General features: G+C 44.9%; 1 protein-coding gene across 2 annotated transcripts; it reads left to right on the top strand.

The window, feature by feature from the left end:
- The first annotated feature begins 12,530 nt into the window (after positions 1-12,530).
- On the top strand, positions 12,531-16,867 carry LOC123172527 (putative F-box protein At3g52320). 2 transcript variants are annotated; one of them, XM_044589485.1, is made up of 3 exons: positions 12,531-14,477; positions 15,257-15,409; positions 16,295-16,867. In XM_044589485.1, exon 1 carries the CDS (start codon positions 12,661-12,663, stop codon positions 13,819-13,821), a length of 1,161 nt encoding a protein of 386 aa, XP_044445420.1. In that variant the 5' UTR covers positions 12,531-12,660; the 3' UTR covers positions 13,822-14,477; positions 15,257-15,409; positions 16,295-16,867. The 2 variants fall into 2 exon arrangements, with proteins under 2 accessions (XP_044445420.1, XP_044445419.1); XM_044589484.1 differs by having other exon boundaries at positions 12,531-15,409.
- Positions 16,868-17,077: the final 210 nt, after the last annotated feature.

Genomic DNA, 17,077 nt, shown 5'->3' with positions numbered 1-17,077 from the left:
TTAGATAGAAAAGTTAAATATATAGTAATGTCAATTGAATATATAGTTAGATATATTAATGTCAAATGTTAGATGAATATATATTTGGCTAGATATAGGTGTTTAATATTTCACCTATATGAACATAGGAAATGTCATCTGACGACGAAAAAGATTTTATTTTGTGCGAACACTGTGAAGACCAGCGCGGCCTGTGCGACCAAAATTTCCTTGTTGATGGTAGGGGCTTCAGCATCAAGCTGGATGAGACATTCGAAGTTGATACAGTAAGTCACTTTGTCAATTATTATTTGAATGCAAAACTTATGCTTCATTTGCTTCAACTTATAATTTTAAATTTTCACTATTCTACTAGCGCATCCCCTGCCATGCAAGAATTTTTGTCTTGGATAAGATAGGTTTAGTGCTATAGATGATATGGAGGTAAAGAGAGTTTACTTGAAGACAGAGCATGGGTATACTTTAAACGTCAAATTATATAATGGAGACACATACACCCATTTTGAATGCAAAACTTGGCAAGCACTATGCAAGGCTTATGCATTTGAGCCTGATATGGTTATCACCTTTGATATTCGTTCGGAAGAAGATATTGAAGGTAATATAGACATCTGGGTCGATGTGCAAACGCCTCCAGTTCTACCATTTGGTGAGTTTTCTCAACCATGCATGCATATGTTTATGTCTTTCATACAGTTTATTCAAAAATAGTTGACAACTAATTTGTATTGTCAGCTTATTTTGGTTCAAGCAAACATGTCCGGCGCTTGGTAGACAGGACCTACTACCGCCCCGGGGCTCAACTAAACTGCGAGGAGATAAGTCATTATGTTTCATGGCTTGAGGATCTTAATACTGTCAAGACAAATTTTTTTCCTAAACTTAGAAATGTTAGTACTCAAAACGTGCGACCAATGGTGATCATATTGAACTACGGTCACATCTATAATCAAAAGATGGTAAGATTTTAAATATTTGTCCTTAATTAGTGCATCTTTTGCATACATTATTTTTTAAGCTAAACTTTCATTGCTTAGTATATTAATTACTATACGATGTTGTTCAACAGGGACTTCCGATGACAGTTGTGCCTCAGTGGATCGAGACAAAAGGTCGCATGTCAATGGTTAGCTTACGACCAAGATTTCCTACATTGCACATGAGTGCATTCAGGATTTCTGAAAGCGAAGAATGCTTAATAGTGAAAGATTGGAGCAAAATTGTTAACGATCGCAGAGAAGTACTAGGGGGCAGTAAGGTGAAGCGCAACCCAAGATTAGGAGACAGATTCATCTGCATGCTCCAGTATGATGAATCAGGAGAGCTATACATGTTCTATGCTATTCTACCTGAGAGGGAGCAGCAGGATCAGTAGCTACTAGTTCATGCTACTAATTAGTACTCGTCTCATGTCCGTGTCCTGAACTTCGATCTTGGTGACGATTATGTTGAACTTGATGATATCTTTGCTTCTGTTACAAAGTGAATGTTTCCTCTTTAAGCTAGCCAGCGGTGATGATGATTAGATAGCTAGCGCGGTAATGACTATGATGATTAAATAGTGGTAATTAGACGACTACGATGATTTTTAGCTAGCTAGAGTTTATTTATTTATTAATATGCGATGATGATGATGATGATGATGATGATGACGACTACAACTCATTATAACGTAAAACAATCCTAAATTAAATTGATAACACAAATTTAATTGAAAAATACAAAATAAAACAAAAACCCACAACCATTTAGTACCGGTTGGTGTTACCAACCGGTACTAAAGGGCTCCCGGCCCCCGGAGCTGGCTTGTGCCACGTGGTTCCCCTTTAGCACCGGTTCCTGCTGAACCGTTACTAAAGGGGGGGGGGCTTTAGTGCCGAAACGTTAGTGTCGGTTCCATAACCGGCACTAAAGGCCCTTACAAACCGGTACTAATGGCCCGTTTTCTACTAGTGCTAGTATGCCTCTACTTGACTAGCTCGTTAATCAAAGATGGTTATGTTTCCTAACCATGAACAATGAGTTGTTATTTGATTAACGGGATCACATCATTAAGTGAATGATCTGATTGACATGACCCATTCCATTAGCTTAGCACCCGATCGTTTAGTATGTTGCTATTGCTTTCTTCATGACTTATACATGTTCCTATGACTATGCGATTATGCAACTCCCGTTTGCCGGAGGAACACTTTGTGTGCTACCAAACGTCACAACGTAACTGGGTGATTATAAAGGAGCTCTACAGGTGTCTCCAAAGGTACATGTTGGGTTGGCGTATTTCGAGATTAGGATTTGTCACTCCGATTGTCGGAGAGGTATCTATGGGCCCTCTCGGTAATGCACATCACTTAAGCCTTGCAAGCATTGCAACTAATAAGTTAGTTGCGGGATGATGTATTACAGAACGAGTAAAGAGACTTGCCGGTAACGAGATTGAACTAGGTATTGGAATACCGACGATCGAATCTCGGGCAAGTAACATACCGATGACAAAGGGAACAACGTATGTTGTTATGCGGTCTGACCGATAAAGATCTTCGTAGAATATGTAGGAGCCAGTATGGGCATCCAGGTCCCGCTATTTTTTATTGACCGGAGACATGTCTCGGTCATGTCTACATTGTTCTCGAACCCGTAGGGTCCGCACGCTTAAGGTTACGATGACAGTTATATTATGAGTTTATGCATTTTGATGTACCGAAGTTTGTTCGGAGTCCCGGATGTGATCACGGACATGACGAGGAGTCTCGAAATGGTCGAGACATAAAGATTGATATATTGGAAGCCTATGTTTGGATATCGGAAGTGTTCCGGGTGATATCGGGATTTTACCGGAGTACCGGGAGGTCACCGGAACCCCCCGGGAGCTATATGGGCCATAGTGGGCCTTAGTGGAAAAGAGAAGGGGCTGCCCAAAGTGGGCCGCGCGCCCCTCCCCTCCCTTGGTCCGAATAGGACAAGGAGAGGGGGCCGGCCACCCTCTCTCTTTTCCCCCCTCTGCGAATCCTATTCCAACTAGGATTGGGGGGGGGGGGGAATCCTACTCCCAGAGGGAGTAGGACTCTCCTGGCGCGCCTCTCCTAGGCCGGCAGCACCAACCTTGATCCTTTATATACTGAGGCAGGGGAACCCAGAGAGACACAAGTTGATCCACATGATCTTATTCTTAGCCGTGTGCGGCGCCCCCAGCCACCATAGTCCTCGATAATATTGTAGCGGTGCTTAGGTGAAGCCCTGCGACAGTAGTACATCAAGATCGTCACCACGCCGTCATGCTGATGGAACTCTTCCCCGACACTTTGCTGGATCGGAGTCCGGGGATCGTCATCGAGCTGAACGTGTGCTAAAACTCGAGGGTGCCGTAGTTTTGGTGCTTGATCGGTCGGGCTGTGAAGACGTACGACTACATCAACCAAACGCTTCCGTTGTCGATCTACAAGGGTACGTAGATCACACTCTCCCCTCGTTGCTATGCATCGCCATGATCTTGCGTGTGCATAGGAAATTTTTTGAAATTACTACGTTCCCCAACAGTGGCATCCGAGCCTAGGTTTTATATGTTGATGTTATATGCACGAGTAGAACACAAGTGAGTTGTGGGCGATATAAGTCATACTGCTTACCAGCATGTCATACTTTGGTTCGGCGGTATTGTTGGACGAAGCGGCCCGGACCGACATTACGTGTACGCTTACGCGAGACCGGTTCTCCCGACGTGCTTTGCACATAGGTGGCTTGCGGGTGACAGTTTCTCCAACTTTAGTTGAATCGAGTGTGGCTACGCCCGGTCCTTGCGAAGGTTAAAACAGCACCAACTTGACAAACTATCGTTGTGGTTTTGATGCGTAGGTAAGATTAGTTCTTGCTTAAGCCCGTAGCAGCCACGTAAAACTTGCAACAACAAAGTAGAGGACGTCTAACTTGTTTTTGCAGGGCATGTTGTGATGTGATATGGTCAAGACATGATGCTGATTTTATTGTATGAGATGATCATGTTTTGTAACCGAGTTATCGGCAACTGGCAGGAGCCATATGGTTGTCGCTTTATTGTATGCAATGCAATCGCGGTGTAATGCTTTACTTTATCACTAAGCGGTAGCGATAGTCGTGGAAGCACAAGCTTGGCGAGACGACAACGATGCTACGATGAAGATCAAGGTGTCATGCCAGTGACGATGGTGATCACGACGGTGCTTTGGAGATGGAGATCACAAGCACAAGATGATGATGACCATATCATATCACTTATATTGATTGCATGTGATGTTTATCTTTTATGCATCTTATCTTGCTTTGATTGATAGTAGCATTATAAGATGATCTCTCACTAATTATCAAGAAGTGTTCTCCCTGAGTATGCACCGTTGTGAAAGTTCTTCGTGCTGAGACACCACGTGATGATCGGGTGTGATAGGCTCTACGTTCAAATACAACGGGTGCAAAATAGTTGCACACGCGGAATACTCAGGTTAAACTTGACGAGCCAAGCATATACAGATATGGCCTCGGAACACGGAGACCGAAAGGTCGAGCATGAATCATATAGTAGATATGATCAACATAGTGATGTTCACCAATGAAACTACTCCATCTCACGTGATGATCGGACATGGTTTAGTTGATTTGGATCACGTAATCACTTAGAGGATTAGAGGGATGTCTATCTAAGTGGGAGTTCTTTAAGTAAATTAACTGAACTTAAATTTATCATGAAACTTAGTACCTATTATGTATCTTGCTTGTTTATGCTTGTTTGTAGATAGATGGCTCGTGTTGTTGTTCCGTTGAATTTTAATGCGTTCCTTGAGAAAGCAAAGTTGAAAGATGATGGTAGCAATTACACGGACTGGGTCCGTAACTTGAGGATTATCCTCATTGCTGCACAGAAGAATTACGTCCTGGAAGCACCGCTGGGTACCAGGCCTGCTGCTGGAGCAACGCCGGATGTTATGAACGTCTGGCAGAGCAAAGCTGATGACTACTCAATAGTTTAGTGTGCCATGCTTTACAGCTTAGAATCGGGACTTCAACGATGTTTTGAACGTCATGGAGCATATGAGATGTTTCAAGAGTTGAAGTTAATATTTCAAGCAAGTGCCCGGATGAGAGATATGAAGTCTCCAATAAGTTCTATAGCTGCAAGATGGAGGAGAACAGTTCTGTCAGTGAGCATATACTCAAAATGTCTGGGTATAATAATCACTTGATTCAATTGGGAGTTAATCTTCCAGATGATTGCGTCATTGACAGAATTCTCCAATCACTGCCACCAAGCTACAAGAGCTTCGTGATGAACTATAATATGCAAGGGATGAATAAGACTATTCCCGAGCTCTTCGCAATGCTGAAAGCTGCGGAGGTAGAAATCAAGAAGGAGCATCAAGTGTTGATGGTCAGCAAGACCACTAGTTTCAAGAAAAAGGGCAAAGGGAAGAAGAAGGGGAACTTCAAAAAGAACGGCAAGCAAGTTGCTACTCAAGAGAAGAAAACCAAACCTGGACCTAAGCCTGAAACTGAGTGCTTCTACTGCAAGCAGACTGGTCACTGGAAGCGGAACTGCCCCAAGTATTTGGCGGATAAGAAGGATGGCAAGGTGAACAAAGGTATATGTGATATACATGTTATTGATGTGTACCTTACTAATGCTCGCAGTAGCACCTGGGTATTTGATACTGGTTCTGTTGCTAATATTTGCAACATGAAACAGGGACTACGGATTAAGCGAAGATTGGCTAAGGACGAGGTGACGATGCGCGTGGGAAACGGTTCCAAAGTCGATGTGATCGCAGTCGGCACGCTACCTCTACATCTACCTTCGGGATTAATATTAGACCTAAATAATTGTTATTTGGTGCCAGCGTTAAGCATGAACATTATATCTGGATCTTGTTTGATGCAAGACGGTTATTCATTTAAATCTGAGAATAATGGTTGTTCTATTTATATGAGTAATATCTTTTATGGTCATGCACCCTTAAAGAGTGGTCTAATTTTATTAAATCTCGATAGTAGTGACACACATATTCATAGTGTTGAAGCCAAAAGATGCAGAGTTGATAATGATAGTGCAACTTATTTGTGGCACTGCCGTTTAGGTCATATCGGTGTAAAGCGCATGAAGAAACTCCATATTGATGGACTTTTGGAACCACTTGATTATGAATCGCTTGGTACTTGCGAACCGTGCCTCATGGGCAAGATGACCAAAACACCGTTCTCCGGTACTATGGAGAGAGCAACAGATTTGTTGGAAATCATACATACAGATGTATGTGGCCCGATGAATATTGAGGCTCGTGGCGGATATCGTTATTTTCTCACCTTCACAGATGACTTAAGCAGATATGGGTATATCTACTTAATGAAACATAAGTCTGAAACGTTTGAAAAGTTCAAAGAATTTCAGAGTGAAGTTGAAAATCATCGTAACAAGAAAATAAAATTTCTACGATCTGATCGTGGAGGAGAATATTTGAGTTACGAGTTTGGTGTACATTTGAAACAATGCGGAATAGTTTCGCAACTCACGCCACCCGGAACACCACAGCGCAATGGTGTGTCCGAACGTCGTAATCGTACTTTACTAGATATGGTGCGATCTATGATGTCTCTTACTGATTTACCGCTATCATTTTGGGGATACGCTCTAGAGACGACCGCATTCACGTTAAATAGGGCACCATCAAAATCCGTTGAGACGACGCCTTATGAACTGTGGTTTGGCAAGAAACCAAAGTTGTCATTTCTGAAAGTTTGGGGCTGCGATGCTTATGTGAAAAAGCTTCAACCTGATAAGCTCAAACCCAAATCGGAGAAATGTGTCTTCATAGGATATCCAAAGGAGACTATTGGATACACCTTCTATCACAGATCCGAAGGCAAGACTTTTGTTGCTAAGTTCGGAAACTTTCTAGAGAAGGAGTTTCTCTCGAAAGAAGTGAGTGGGAGGAAAGTAGAACTTGACGAGGTAACTGTACCTGCTCCCTTATTGGAAAGTAGTGCATCACAGAAAACTGTTTCTGTGACAGCTACACCAGTGAGTGAGGAAGCTAATGATGATGATCATGAAACTTCAGAACAAGATACTACTGAACCTCGTAGATCAACCAGAGTAAGATCCGCGCCAGAGTGGTACGGTAATCCTGTTCTGCAAGTCATGCTACTAGATCATGATGAACCTACGAACTATGAAGACGCGATGGTGAGCCCAGATTCCGCAAAATGGCTTGAAGCCATGAAATCTGAGATGGGATCCATGTATGAGAACAAAGTGTGGACTTTGGTTGACTTGCCCGATGATCGGCAAGCAATTGAGAATAAATGGATCTTCAAGAAGAAGACTGACGCTGACGGTAATATTACTGTCTACAAAGCTCGACTTGTCGGAAAAGGTTTTCGGCAAGTTCAAGGGATTGACTACGATGAGACCTTCTCACCCGTAGCGATGCTTAAGTCTGTCCGAATCATGTTAGCAATTGCCGCATTTTATGATTATGAAATTTGGCAGATGGATGTCAAAACTGCATTCCTGAATGGATTTCTGGAAGAAGAGTTGTATATGATGCAACCAGAAGGTTTTGTCGATCCAAAGGGAGCTAACAAAGTGTGCAAGCTCGAGCGATCCATTTATGGACTGGTGCAAGCCTCTCGGAGTTGGAATAAACGTTTTGATAGTGTAATCAAAGCATTTGGTTTTTTACAGACTTTTGGAGAAGCCTGTATTTACAAGAAAGTGAGTGGGAGCTCTGTAGCATTTCTGATATTATATGTGGATGACATATTACTTATTGGAAATGATGTAGAATTTCTGGATAGCATAAAGGGATACTTGAATAAGAGTTTTTCAATGAAAGACCTCGGTGAAGTTGCTTACATATTAGGCATTAAAATCTATAGAGATAGATCAAGACGCTTAATTGGACTTTCACAAACCACATACCTTGACAAAGTTTTGAAGAAGTTCAAAATGGATCAAGCAAAGAAAGGGTTCTTGCCTGTGTTACAAGGTGTGAAGTTGAGTAAGACTCAATACCCGACCGCTGCAGAAGATAGAGAGAATATGAAAGATGTTCCCTATGCTTCAGCCATAGGCTCTATCATGTATGCAATGCTATGTACCAGACCTGATGTGTGCCTTGCTATAAGTCTAGCAGGGAGGTACCAAAGTAATCCAGGAGTGGATCACTGGACAGCGGTCAAGAACATCCTGAAATACCTGAAAAGGACTAAGGATATGTTTCTCATATATGGAGGTGACAAAGAGCTCATCGTAAAAGGTTACGTTGATGCAAGCTTTGACACTGATCCGGACGATTCTAAATCGCAAACCGGATACGTGTTTACAGTGGAGCTGTCAGTTGGTGCAGTTCTAAACAAAGCGTTGTAGCGGGATCTACATGTGAAGCGGAGTACATAGCTGCTTCAGAAGCAGCAAATGAAGGAGTCTGGATGAAGGAGTTCATATCCGATCTAGGTGTCATACCTAGTGCATCGGGTCCAATGAAAATCTTTTGTGACAATACTGGTGCAATTGCCTTGGCAAAGGAATCCAGATTTCACAAGAGAACCAAGCACATCAAGAGACGCTTCAATTCCATCCGGGATCTAGTCCAGGTGGGAGACATAGAGATTTGCAAGATACATACGGATCTGAATGTTGCAGACCCGTTGACTAAGCCTCTTCCACGACCAAAACATGATCAGCACCAAGGCTCCATGGGTGTTAGAATCATTACTGTGTAATCTAGATTATTGACTCTAGTGCAAGTGGGAGACTGAAGGAAATATGCCCTCAAGGCAATAATAAAGTTATTATTTATTTCCTTATATCATGATAAATGTTTATTATTCACGCTAGAATTGTATTAACCGGAAACATAATACATGTGTGAATACATAGACAAACAAAGTGTCACTAGTATGCCTCTACTTGACTAGCTCGTTAATCAAAGATGGTTATGTTTCCTAACCATGAACAATCAGTTGTTATTTGATTAACGGGATCATATCATTAAGTGAATGATCTGATTGACATGACCCATTCCATTAGCTTAGCACCCGATCATTTAGTATGTTGCTATTGCTTTCTTCATGACTTATACATGTTCCTATGACTATGAGATTATGCAACTCCCGTTTGCCGGAGGAACACTTTGTGTGCTACCAAACGTCACAACATAACTGGGTGATTATAAAGGAGCTCTACAGGTGTCTCCAAAGGTACATGTTGGATTGGCGTATTTCGAGATTAGGATTTGTCACTCCGATTGTCGGAGAGGTATCTCTGGGCCCTCTCGGTAATGCACATCACTTAAGCCTTGCAAGCATTGCAACTAATAAGTTAGTTGTGGGATGATGTATTACAGAACGAGTAAAGAGACTTGCCGGTAACGAGATTGAACTAGGTATTGGAATACCGACGATCGAATCTCGGGCAAGTAACATACCGATGACAAAGGGAACAACGTATGTTGTTATGCGGTCTGACCGATAAAGATCTTCGTAGAATATGTAGGAGCCAATATGGGCATCCAGGTCCCGCTATTGGTTATTGACCGGAGACATGTCTCGGTCATGTCTACATTATTCTCGAACCCGTAGGGTCCACACGCTTAAGGTTACGATGACAGTTATATTATGAGTTTATGCATTTTGATGTACCGAAGTTTGTTCGGAGTCCCGGATGTGATCACGGACATGACGAGGAGTCTCGAAATGGTCGAGACATAAAGATTGATATATTGGAAGCCTATGTTTGGATATCGGAAGTGTTTCGGGTGAAATCGGGATTTTACCGGAGTACCGGGAGGTTACCGGAACCCCCCGGGAGCTATATGGGCCATAGTGGGCCTGAGTGGAAAAGAGAAGGGGCTGCCCAAAGTGGGCCGCGCGCCCCTCCCCTCCCTTAGTCCGAATAGGACAAGGAGAGGGGGTCGGCCACCCTCTCTCTTTTCCCCCCTCCGCGAATCCTATTCCAACTAGGATTGGGGGGGGGGGGAATCCTACTGCCAGAGGGAGTAGGACTCTCCTGGCGCGCCTCTTCTAGGCCGGCCGCACCCCCCCCCTTGATCCTTTATATACTGAGGCAGGGGAACCCCAGAGAGACACAAGTTGATCCACGTGATCTTATTCTTAGCCGTGTGCGGCGCCCCCAGCCACCATAGTCCTCGATAATATTGTAGCGGTGCTTAGGCGAAGCCCTGCGACAGTAGTACATCAAGATCGTCACCACGCCGTCGTGCTTACGGAACTCTTCCCCGACACTTTGCTGGATCGGAGTCCGGGGATCGTCATCGAGCTGAATGTGTGCTAAAACTCGGAGGTGTCATAGTTTCGGTGCTTGATCGGTCGGGCCGTGAAGACGTACGACTACATCAACCAAACGCTTCCGTTGTCGATCTACAAGGGTACGTAGATCACACTCTCCCCTCGTTGCTATGCATCACCATGATCTTGCGTGTGCATAGGAATTTTTTTGAAATTACTACGTTCCCCAATAGTTAATGTGCAACACCACATCCAAGGGTCGATGAGTGTGATGACGATTCATCAGGGGGCCGCACCCTTCGCACTGATGTACTTATCGCAAGATGAAAAGATTACTCTGATGCGGCATTCATGTGCAAGAAAAATCCCTGGCTTATTGCATGGCATCATAGCTATCGTGCAGGACCAGAGGGACACTCAAGTGCAGATTCAAACATCGGCTCCGATCACTTAATCTCCTCTTCAGGGTGAAGCTTTGGCTCTTGTTCTTGCGGCCAAAGTGACCCATGCTTTGCAGATTAATCTCTTTGCAAAAGCGGCTGCGGCCAGAAGTATTTCACCTAACTTTTGTTTTTTAGATGAAAGGATCGAACCGAGCCTGAGTAGGGCTTGATCTTCACCCGACTTTGAATTAACAAAGCCATCAACCGACCAGGATTACAAGAGCACACCATACAACCGAAGATAAAAAGGAAAATGGGGATGCAACCCCAGGCAGCAGATGCAAGGCACTGATGAGGCTAAAATCTATGACCAGAGAATAAAAAGAGTACAACTTGGAGACCTAACAGGGGCTAGACGGGATTGCGCCAAGGAAGGAGCTCGCCACCGACACGCCAAAGGCAAAGCGGAGCTGCTCTCGCTAGAGCCAGCAAGAAAACAGGGCAACCACTCGAGCACACCCGAAGCCACAAATTGCAACTTGCACGTGAGGAGCATGCCGCAGAGAGTAGCCATAGGAATAGAGCACTTCAAGAAGACATGGTGAGCAATGGGCAACGACGCCACCAGGAGGGCCGAGCCACACTAAGACCAGCGACACTCCTCCAACAACACGACCAGATCGCCGTAGAGGGGACCACTATCCCCTCTCGCCCAGGCCAAGGGCGTCGACCCACCGGACAACCGGACCGCACAGAGGAGGAAATGAAGCAGCTTGAGGAGGGCATCGATCCTCCATGGCGGGAAGTCACCGTTGGACGAAGGATCCGCCACTAACTAGGACACCAAAGGCTTGCCTAGGCCATCCTCCATCCCACAACCCAAAACGATGCCTTCAAGAAGGAGGTGCAGGAGCACCGTCGCCGCCCAACCAAGGCTGTGGATTTTCACCCGGAGTAGGGGAGGGAGGAGGGGAGGGAGATGGACCTCAACGTCGCCTTCAGGAAGAGTAGCGGCGCCCGGAGCGCCGCCGACGATGTGGCCGCCGCCGCGGACCAAGAGGTTACCCCGATCCAGGGCTCCTCACCCCACCACCATGGGGTCGTCCACCGGATCCAGCAAGACATGGCATAGGAGAGGCTGCGTCAGTAGCCAAAGAAGGCGTATTCAGATCTGGAGAGGCCAGACACGGGGACCCGACCACCAGCCGCTCGGATCCACCGCCGGCCCGTCACCCACACAGCTGGGCAGAGGCGGCCCACCGCGCCAAGGGACGCTGCCCGCACCACTTGGAGCCGCCGCCCCGAGCCCTAGCCCCCTGCCCAGCGACAGAGCGGAAGAGAACCCCGCCGCCGCCCTCTTCAGCGGCCGCGTGGGGAGCCCGGCGACTGCCTCCGGCGACAGTGAGGAGGGGAGGTCCGAGAAGGGGGGTTAGCGGCGGCCGTGGGAGGGAACCCTCGAGTCGCCCTCAGGAGGGCGACGCGAGGGGAAGGGGAGGGCCAATCAAGAATTGGAATTTTTTTTTTATGGTTGATTTTTGTTTTTGAGAACCTATTTCAGCTGATTCTATTCCTTGGACTATTAGAACCACTCTTGTGATCTCTTCGGGTCAACAAAACATGTCCACATGCAGGTGTATCACATATCTAGGAAGATCAATGGTATTGCTCGTAATGTTGCTCATGAGGTAGTTGCATGGTTCAGCTCACAGAACACACATGCGTTGCCTTGTAATCTCTCTTCTTTCCCATCTAAATCTCCAGGACTTTGTACAACATGTTTTTTAGGGGCTGTACGCTGGTTTTGGGCTGAATGAAATTGGACGCCTTCGGCGCCTAATACCTGTTAAAAAAAGAAAAGAACAAAAAGGCACATATTATTCCTATCCCCACGACCACGACCACGAAACCCTCCGCCGTCACTACCTACCACTTTTCCCCACACGTCTCTACTTGTCCACTCTACCCCTGCGACAGATCGAGATGCAGGTCTAGCTTCACGCCGGCGGCCATGGCGGAGGCAGCAAGGGGAGGGCCGACGCCTCCTCATGGTGGCATCCCGGATGAGATCCTCATCTGGGACATCCTCGTCCGCCTGCCCCCCAAATCGCTCCTCCGCTGCCGTGCCGTCTGCCGCGCCTGGCGCACAGCCACCTCCGCCCGCGACTTCCTCATCGCCAACCACGCCCGCCAGCCCACCCGCCCCCTCCTCTACGTCTGCAACCTTCCCCACTACGGCCACTACAAGGTCGGTGGCGACATAGACATCATCCCCTTCGACCACCGGGCCGCCGCCGACAAGCTCCAGCCCGTCGCGCTACTTGGCCGAGCCTCCGAATTCAAAGATCTGGTGGCCTCCTTTGACGGCCTCGTTGTCTTCGACTGGTGGCGCCGCAAGTCCTTGGGTATCTGCAACTCAGCGACCCGTCAGTATGCCCGCCTCATGGTGCCTATGGACTTCACGTTCTTGGGGATGTACCGTCACCCCCCAACCGGCGAATACAGGGTACTGATGTACCCGTGTCTGGCAGCTGGGAGGGAAGCTGGCTGCTATGTTTTATCGTTGGGCTCCATCCAACCGCCGAGAAGCATTGTCAGGCCGGGGGAAGTGCATAAAGAAGTGATATTCGGCACCAAGTCTGTGCTATTCCGTGGCGGGCTGCACTGGTACAGGGTGCAGCAGCACGAGGGCGAAAGCAACATGATAATCGTATTTGACACCACAGCCGAGACGTTCCGACAGATGCGCGTCCCGGTTGTTCGTGGTACCACCTGTGATGGGCTATTTGAGATGGATGGCATGCTCGGCATGTCTAGCTTTAACGACAAAGCGACAAGCATTGATATCTGGGTGTTGCAGGACTATGCAAGCGAGGTCTGGACCTTCAAGTGCCACATTGAACTGCCGCTTGCAGAGATTATGGCGTCGTGTGGAAAACGCGATGACGATGACTCTTGGGAAACGGTGGTCGTGCCTGGGGATGGTGAGTTGCTTGTCCTGGTCAAATTTCCCAACTGGCTAGTTCAGATTGACATGGATGGCAAGTTGGTCGCCACTTTCAATCACACAGGTGTCCAACCTACTCAACTGCAGCTCAAGCAAAGTCTTGTTCCGCATGACTTCTTTCCATCGCTACATGGTTATGTTGTGAACGGTTGGCCTTTCACCTGAAGTCTGATGAGTCCGCTGATGCATTTCAATGTCCTGGATGTTTGTATCCTCATGAGCTGCAGTATGTATGAATTAGGTCCACTATGAGCTGCAGTATGTATGAATTGAAGGGTTTTGTCGGCTTGTTTTGCTGTTGCCTCCAGCAAGTACTTTATTTCGTTGTACTTTCGAACCTTTATGTTACTTGTGGACTTCCGTTTGCGGTGTGGTTGTATCGTGGTTGTGGCTTCATTTGTAAAACAGGGCAAGATGTCTTTTTTGGTAAGCTTCTTTGTTGATGCATGTAAAACTCAAATCGAGAATCTTTGGTTGTTACATAGTTGCATGAAATCTATGTTGGGCTTATTGTGTGCATCAATGCCAAAATTACCAAGTCATTTTGGTGTGTGTTTGTACTATGTGCTAACTAATCTGCCCCATGTATCTGTTTTCTTGAACCGGAGAATTGACTTCGGTTTTTTATCCTGAGCCTCTAGGTGTCGTCTTGCTACTTATTACTGGTAATCTACCTTCCTGGTGTCTCTATTTCTTGAACTCAAGAATTGACGTTCCCTTTTTATCCAGGTCTTATTTTTTTTGCGAGAGATTATCTGGTGGCCTTATTAATAATGATGGTTGCAGCTTTATTTATAAAGTGGGGCAAGATAACTTTTTTGGTAAGCTTCTTTGTTGATGCATGTAAAATATAAATCAAGAATCTTTGGTTATTACATGGTTCCATGATGTTTACGTTTGTGTCAATACCCTTTTGGAAAGAAGGGATTGTTGTGCGCGTCAATGCCGAAATTACCAAGTCATTTTCCTATGTGTTTGTAATATGTGCTAATTAATCTGCCCTATGTATCTATTTTCTTGAACTGGAGAATTGACTTCGCGTTTTTATCCTGGGCCTCTAGGTGTCTTCTTATTATTTATTACTGGTAATCTACCTTCCTGGTTTCTCTATTTCTTGAACTCAAGAGTTGGCTTTGCCGGTTTTTATCTAGGTCTTCTTTTAGTCTGAGAGATTATATGGTGGCCTTATTAATAATAAATATTTGATAATCCACATGTGTTTCCTGTTTCTTTTTTGCTCTGCCTAGCAAATTGTCCTCTGTGTTGACTTGCAAGTTGCACCTAATTTGTAGAAGAGCTTGGATCTCTACTATTTAATTAAATGATTGCGCAATCGGTAATTTGTCTTCATTAATCTATATTGGAAAGTACAGCGCCAGGAATTATGTGGGCAATGCTGTTGTAGAAGCGAGTTGAAAGCTCACTCTTGTCACTTGTTACTGCATGTATTATGATCCATCGCAGGACAACTGATCATTCCTTACCGCCGATGAATTATGTACCACTGCATAGAATTGCTCAGATATCGAATTAGTATGTGGATAATTTACTATGTAACCCTTTTGGAGTCCCCGGTAACATTTTAAACCATGGAATGCAGCATACAACTTCAACATTCAGATCCTCTCCAGGCCCTCGTGGCAAGTATCGTGCGCTGCAGGCATGCATTGTGTGGAGAGCAAAGGAGGGAAAATGTGATGGAGATGGCTGGGTGTGGATCGGGCTCGATGTTCAGATCCACTCTGCAACAAAGGTATCAGCGATGCAACCACCACCTTTCCATATGTTGTCACTTCTCTGAATGTTAGTACTTTGTTAGTGTAAAAGACCGTCGGCACTTAAAGAAAATGCAGTAATCATGCAATTGAAAGCACTGAAATTTCCTAATTGTTATCTTCCGTGTTTGGAGCTACAACTTTAGTTTCCACTCTACTATGTATGTCCTCAAAAAGTAGAGGAGCTAATGTACAGTTTCGTAGGTAGCGGCAGTTCATATTCTACATAAGTATGCAACTGTTTGAGTAAAAGCTTAAATTTAGGAAACGTTGATGAGTCCGCTGATGCTTTTTAATGTCCTAGGTGTTTGTATCCTCATGAGCTGCAGTATGTATGAACTGGATCCACTATGAGCTGCAATATGTATCAACTTTAGGGTTTTGTCAGCTTGTTTTGCTGTTGCCCCCAGCAAGTACTTTATTTCAATGTAATTTCCGAACCTTTATGTTACCACTGGACCTCCGTTTGTGGTGTGGTTTATTGTGGTTGTGCCTTTACTTATAAAGCGGGCCAAGATGCCTTTTTCGGTAAGCTATTTGTTGATGCATGTAGAATTCAAATCAAGAATCTTTGGTTGTTACATAGTTGCGTGAAATCTATGTTTGTGTCGATAACCTTTTGGAAAGAAGGGATTATTGTGCACGTCAATACCAAAATTACCAAGTCATTTTGTTGGTGTGTATGTAACATATGCTAACTTAGCTGCCCCATGTATCTATTTTCTTGAACTGGAGAATTGACATCAACTTTTTATCCAGGGCCTCTAGGTGTCGTCTTGCAGTCTTGCTGCTTATTACTAGTAATCTACCTTCCATGTGTCTCTATTTCTTGAAATCAAAAATTGACTTCCCTTTTAATCCAGGTCTTCTTTTTGTGCGAGAGATTATCTGGTGGCCTTCTTAATAATCAATATTTGATTATTGAAGACACGTAGGGCAATGCTGTTGAAGAAGCAAGTTGAAAGCTCACTCTTGTCACTTGTTACTGGATGTATTATGTGTTATCTCAGGAGAACTGATCATTCCTTACTACTGACATATTATGTACTATTGCATAGAATTGCTCAGCTAATCAAATTTAGTCTATGGATAATCTACTGCATAACCCTTTTGGAGTGCACAGTTACATTTCAAACCATGAAATGCAGCATACAACTTCAACATTCAGATCCTCTCCGGGCCCTTGTGGCAAGTGTTGTACGCTGCTGGCATGCATTGTGTGGAGAGCAAAGGAGGGAAAATGTGATGGGAGATGGCTGGGTGCGGATCGGGCTCGATGTTCAGTTCCTCTCTGCAATAAAGGCATCAGCGGCGCAACCACCGCCTTTCCAAATGTTTCACTTCTCTGAATGTTTCAAGTTTGTTAGTATGAAGCACCATCGGCACTTAAAGAAAATGCTATATATCATCTAATTGCAAGCATATATTTTCATTCTCCAAGTTGAAATTTCCTAAATTTTATCTTCCGTGTTTGGAGCTACAACTTCAGTTTCCACTGTATTAACATGCGGTGGTTTAGTCACTATTCTCAATGTATGTATGTCCTCAAAAAGTCGAGAAGCTAATATAGAGTTTTCATACGTAGCAGCAGTTTGAGTAAAAGCTTTAAGTCAGGAATGGCAGCAATATGTTAATCTTAGTGTCAT

Source organism: Triticum aestivum, unplaced genomic scaffold (genome assembly GCF_018294505.1).
Source record: "Triticum aestivum cultivar Chinese Spring unplaced genomic scaffold, IWGSC CS RefSeq v2.1 scaffold94618, whole genome shotgun sequence".
In the NCBI taxonomy this organism is placed as follows: domain Eukaryota; kingdom Viridiplantae; phylum Streptophyta; class Magnoliopsida; order Poales; family Poaceae; genus Triticum; species Triticum aestivum.
The sequence above is the reverse complement of the archived record's forward strand: the minus strand, read 5'-3'. Positions and strand labels throughout refer to the sequence as shown.

Excerpts from the sequence above, each read along its gene's own strand:
- LOC123172527 (XM_044589485.1), top strand. The coding sequence starts at position 12,661 with ATGGCGGAGGCAGCAAGGGGAGGGCCGACGCCTCCTCATGGTGGCATC.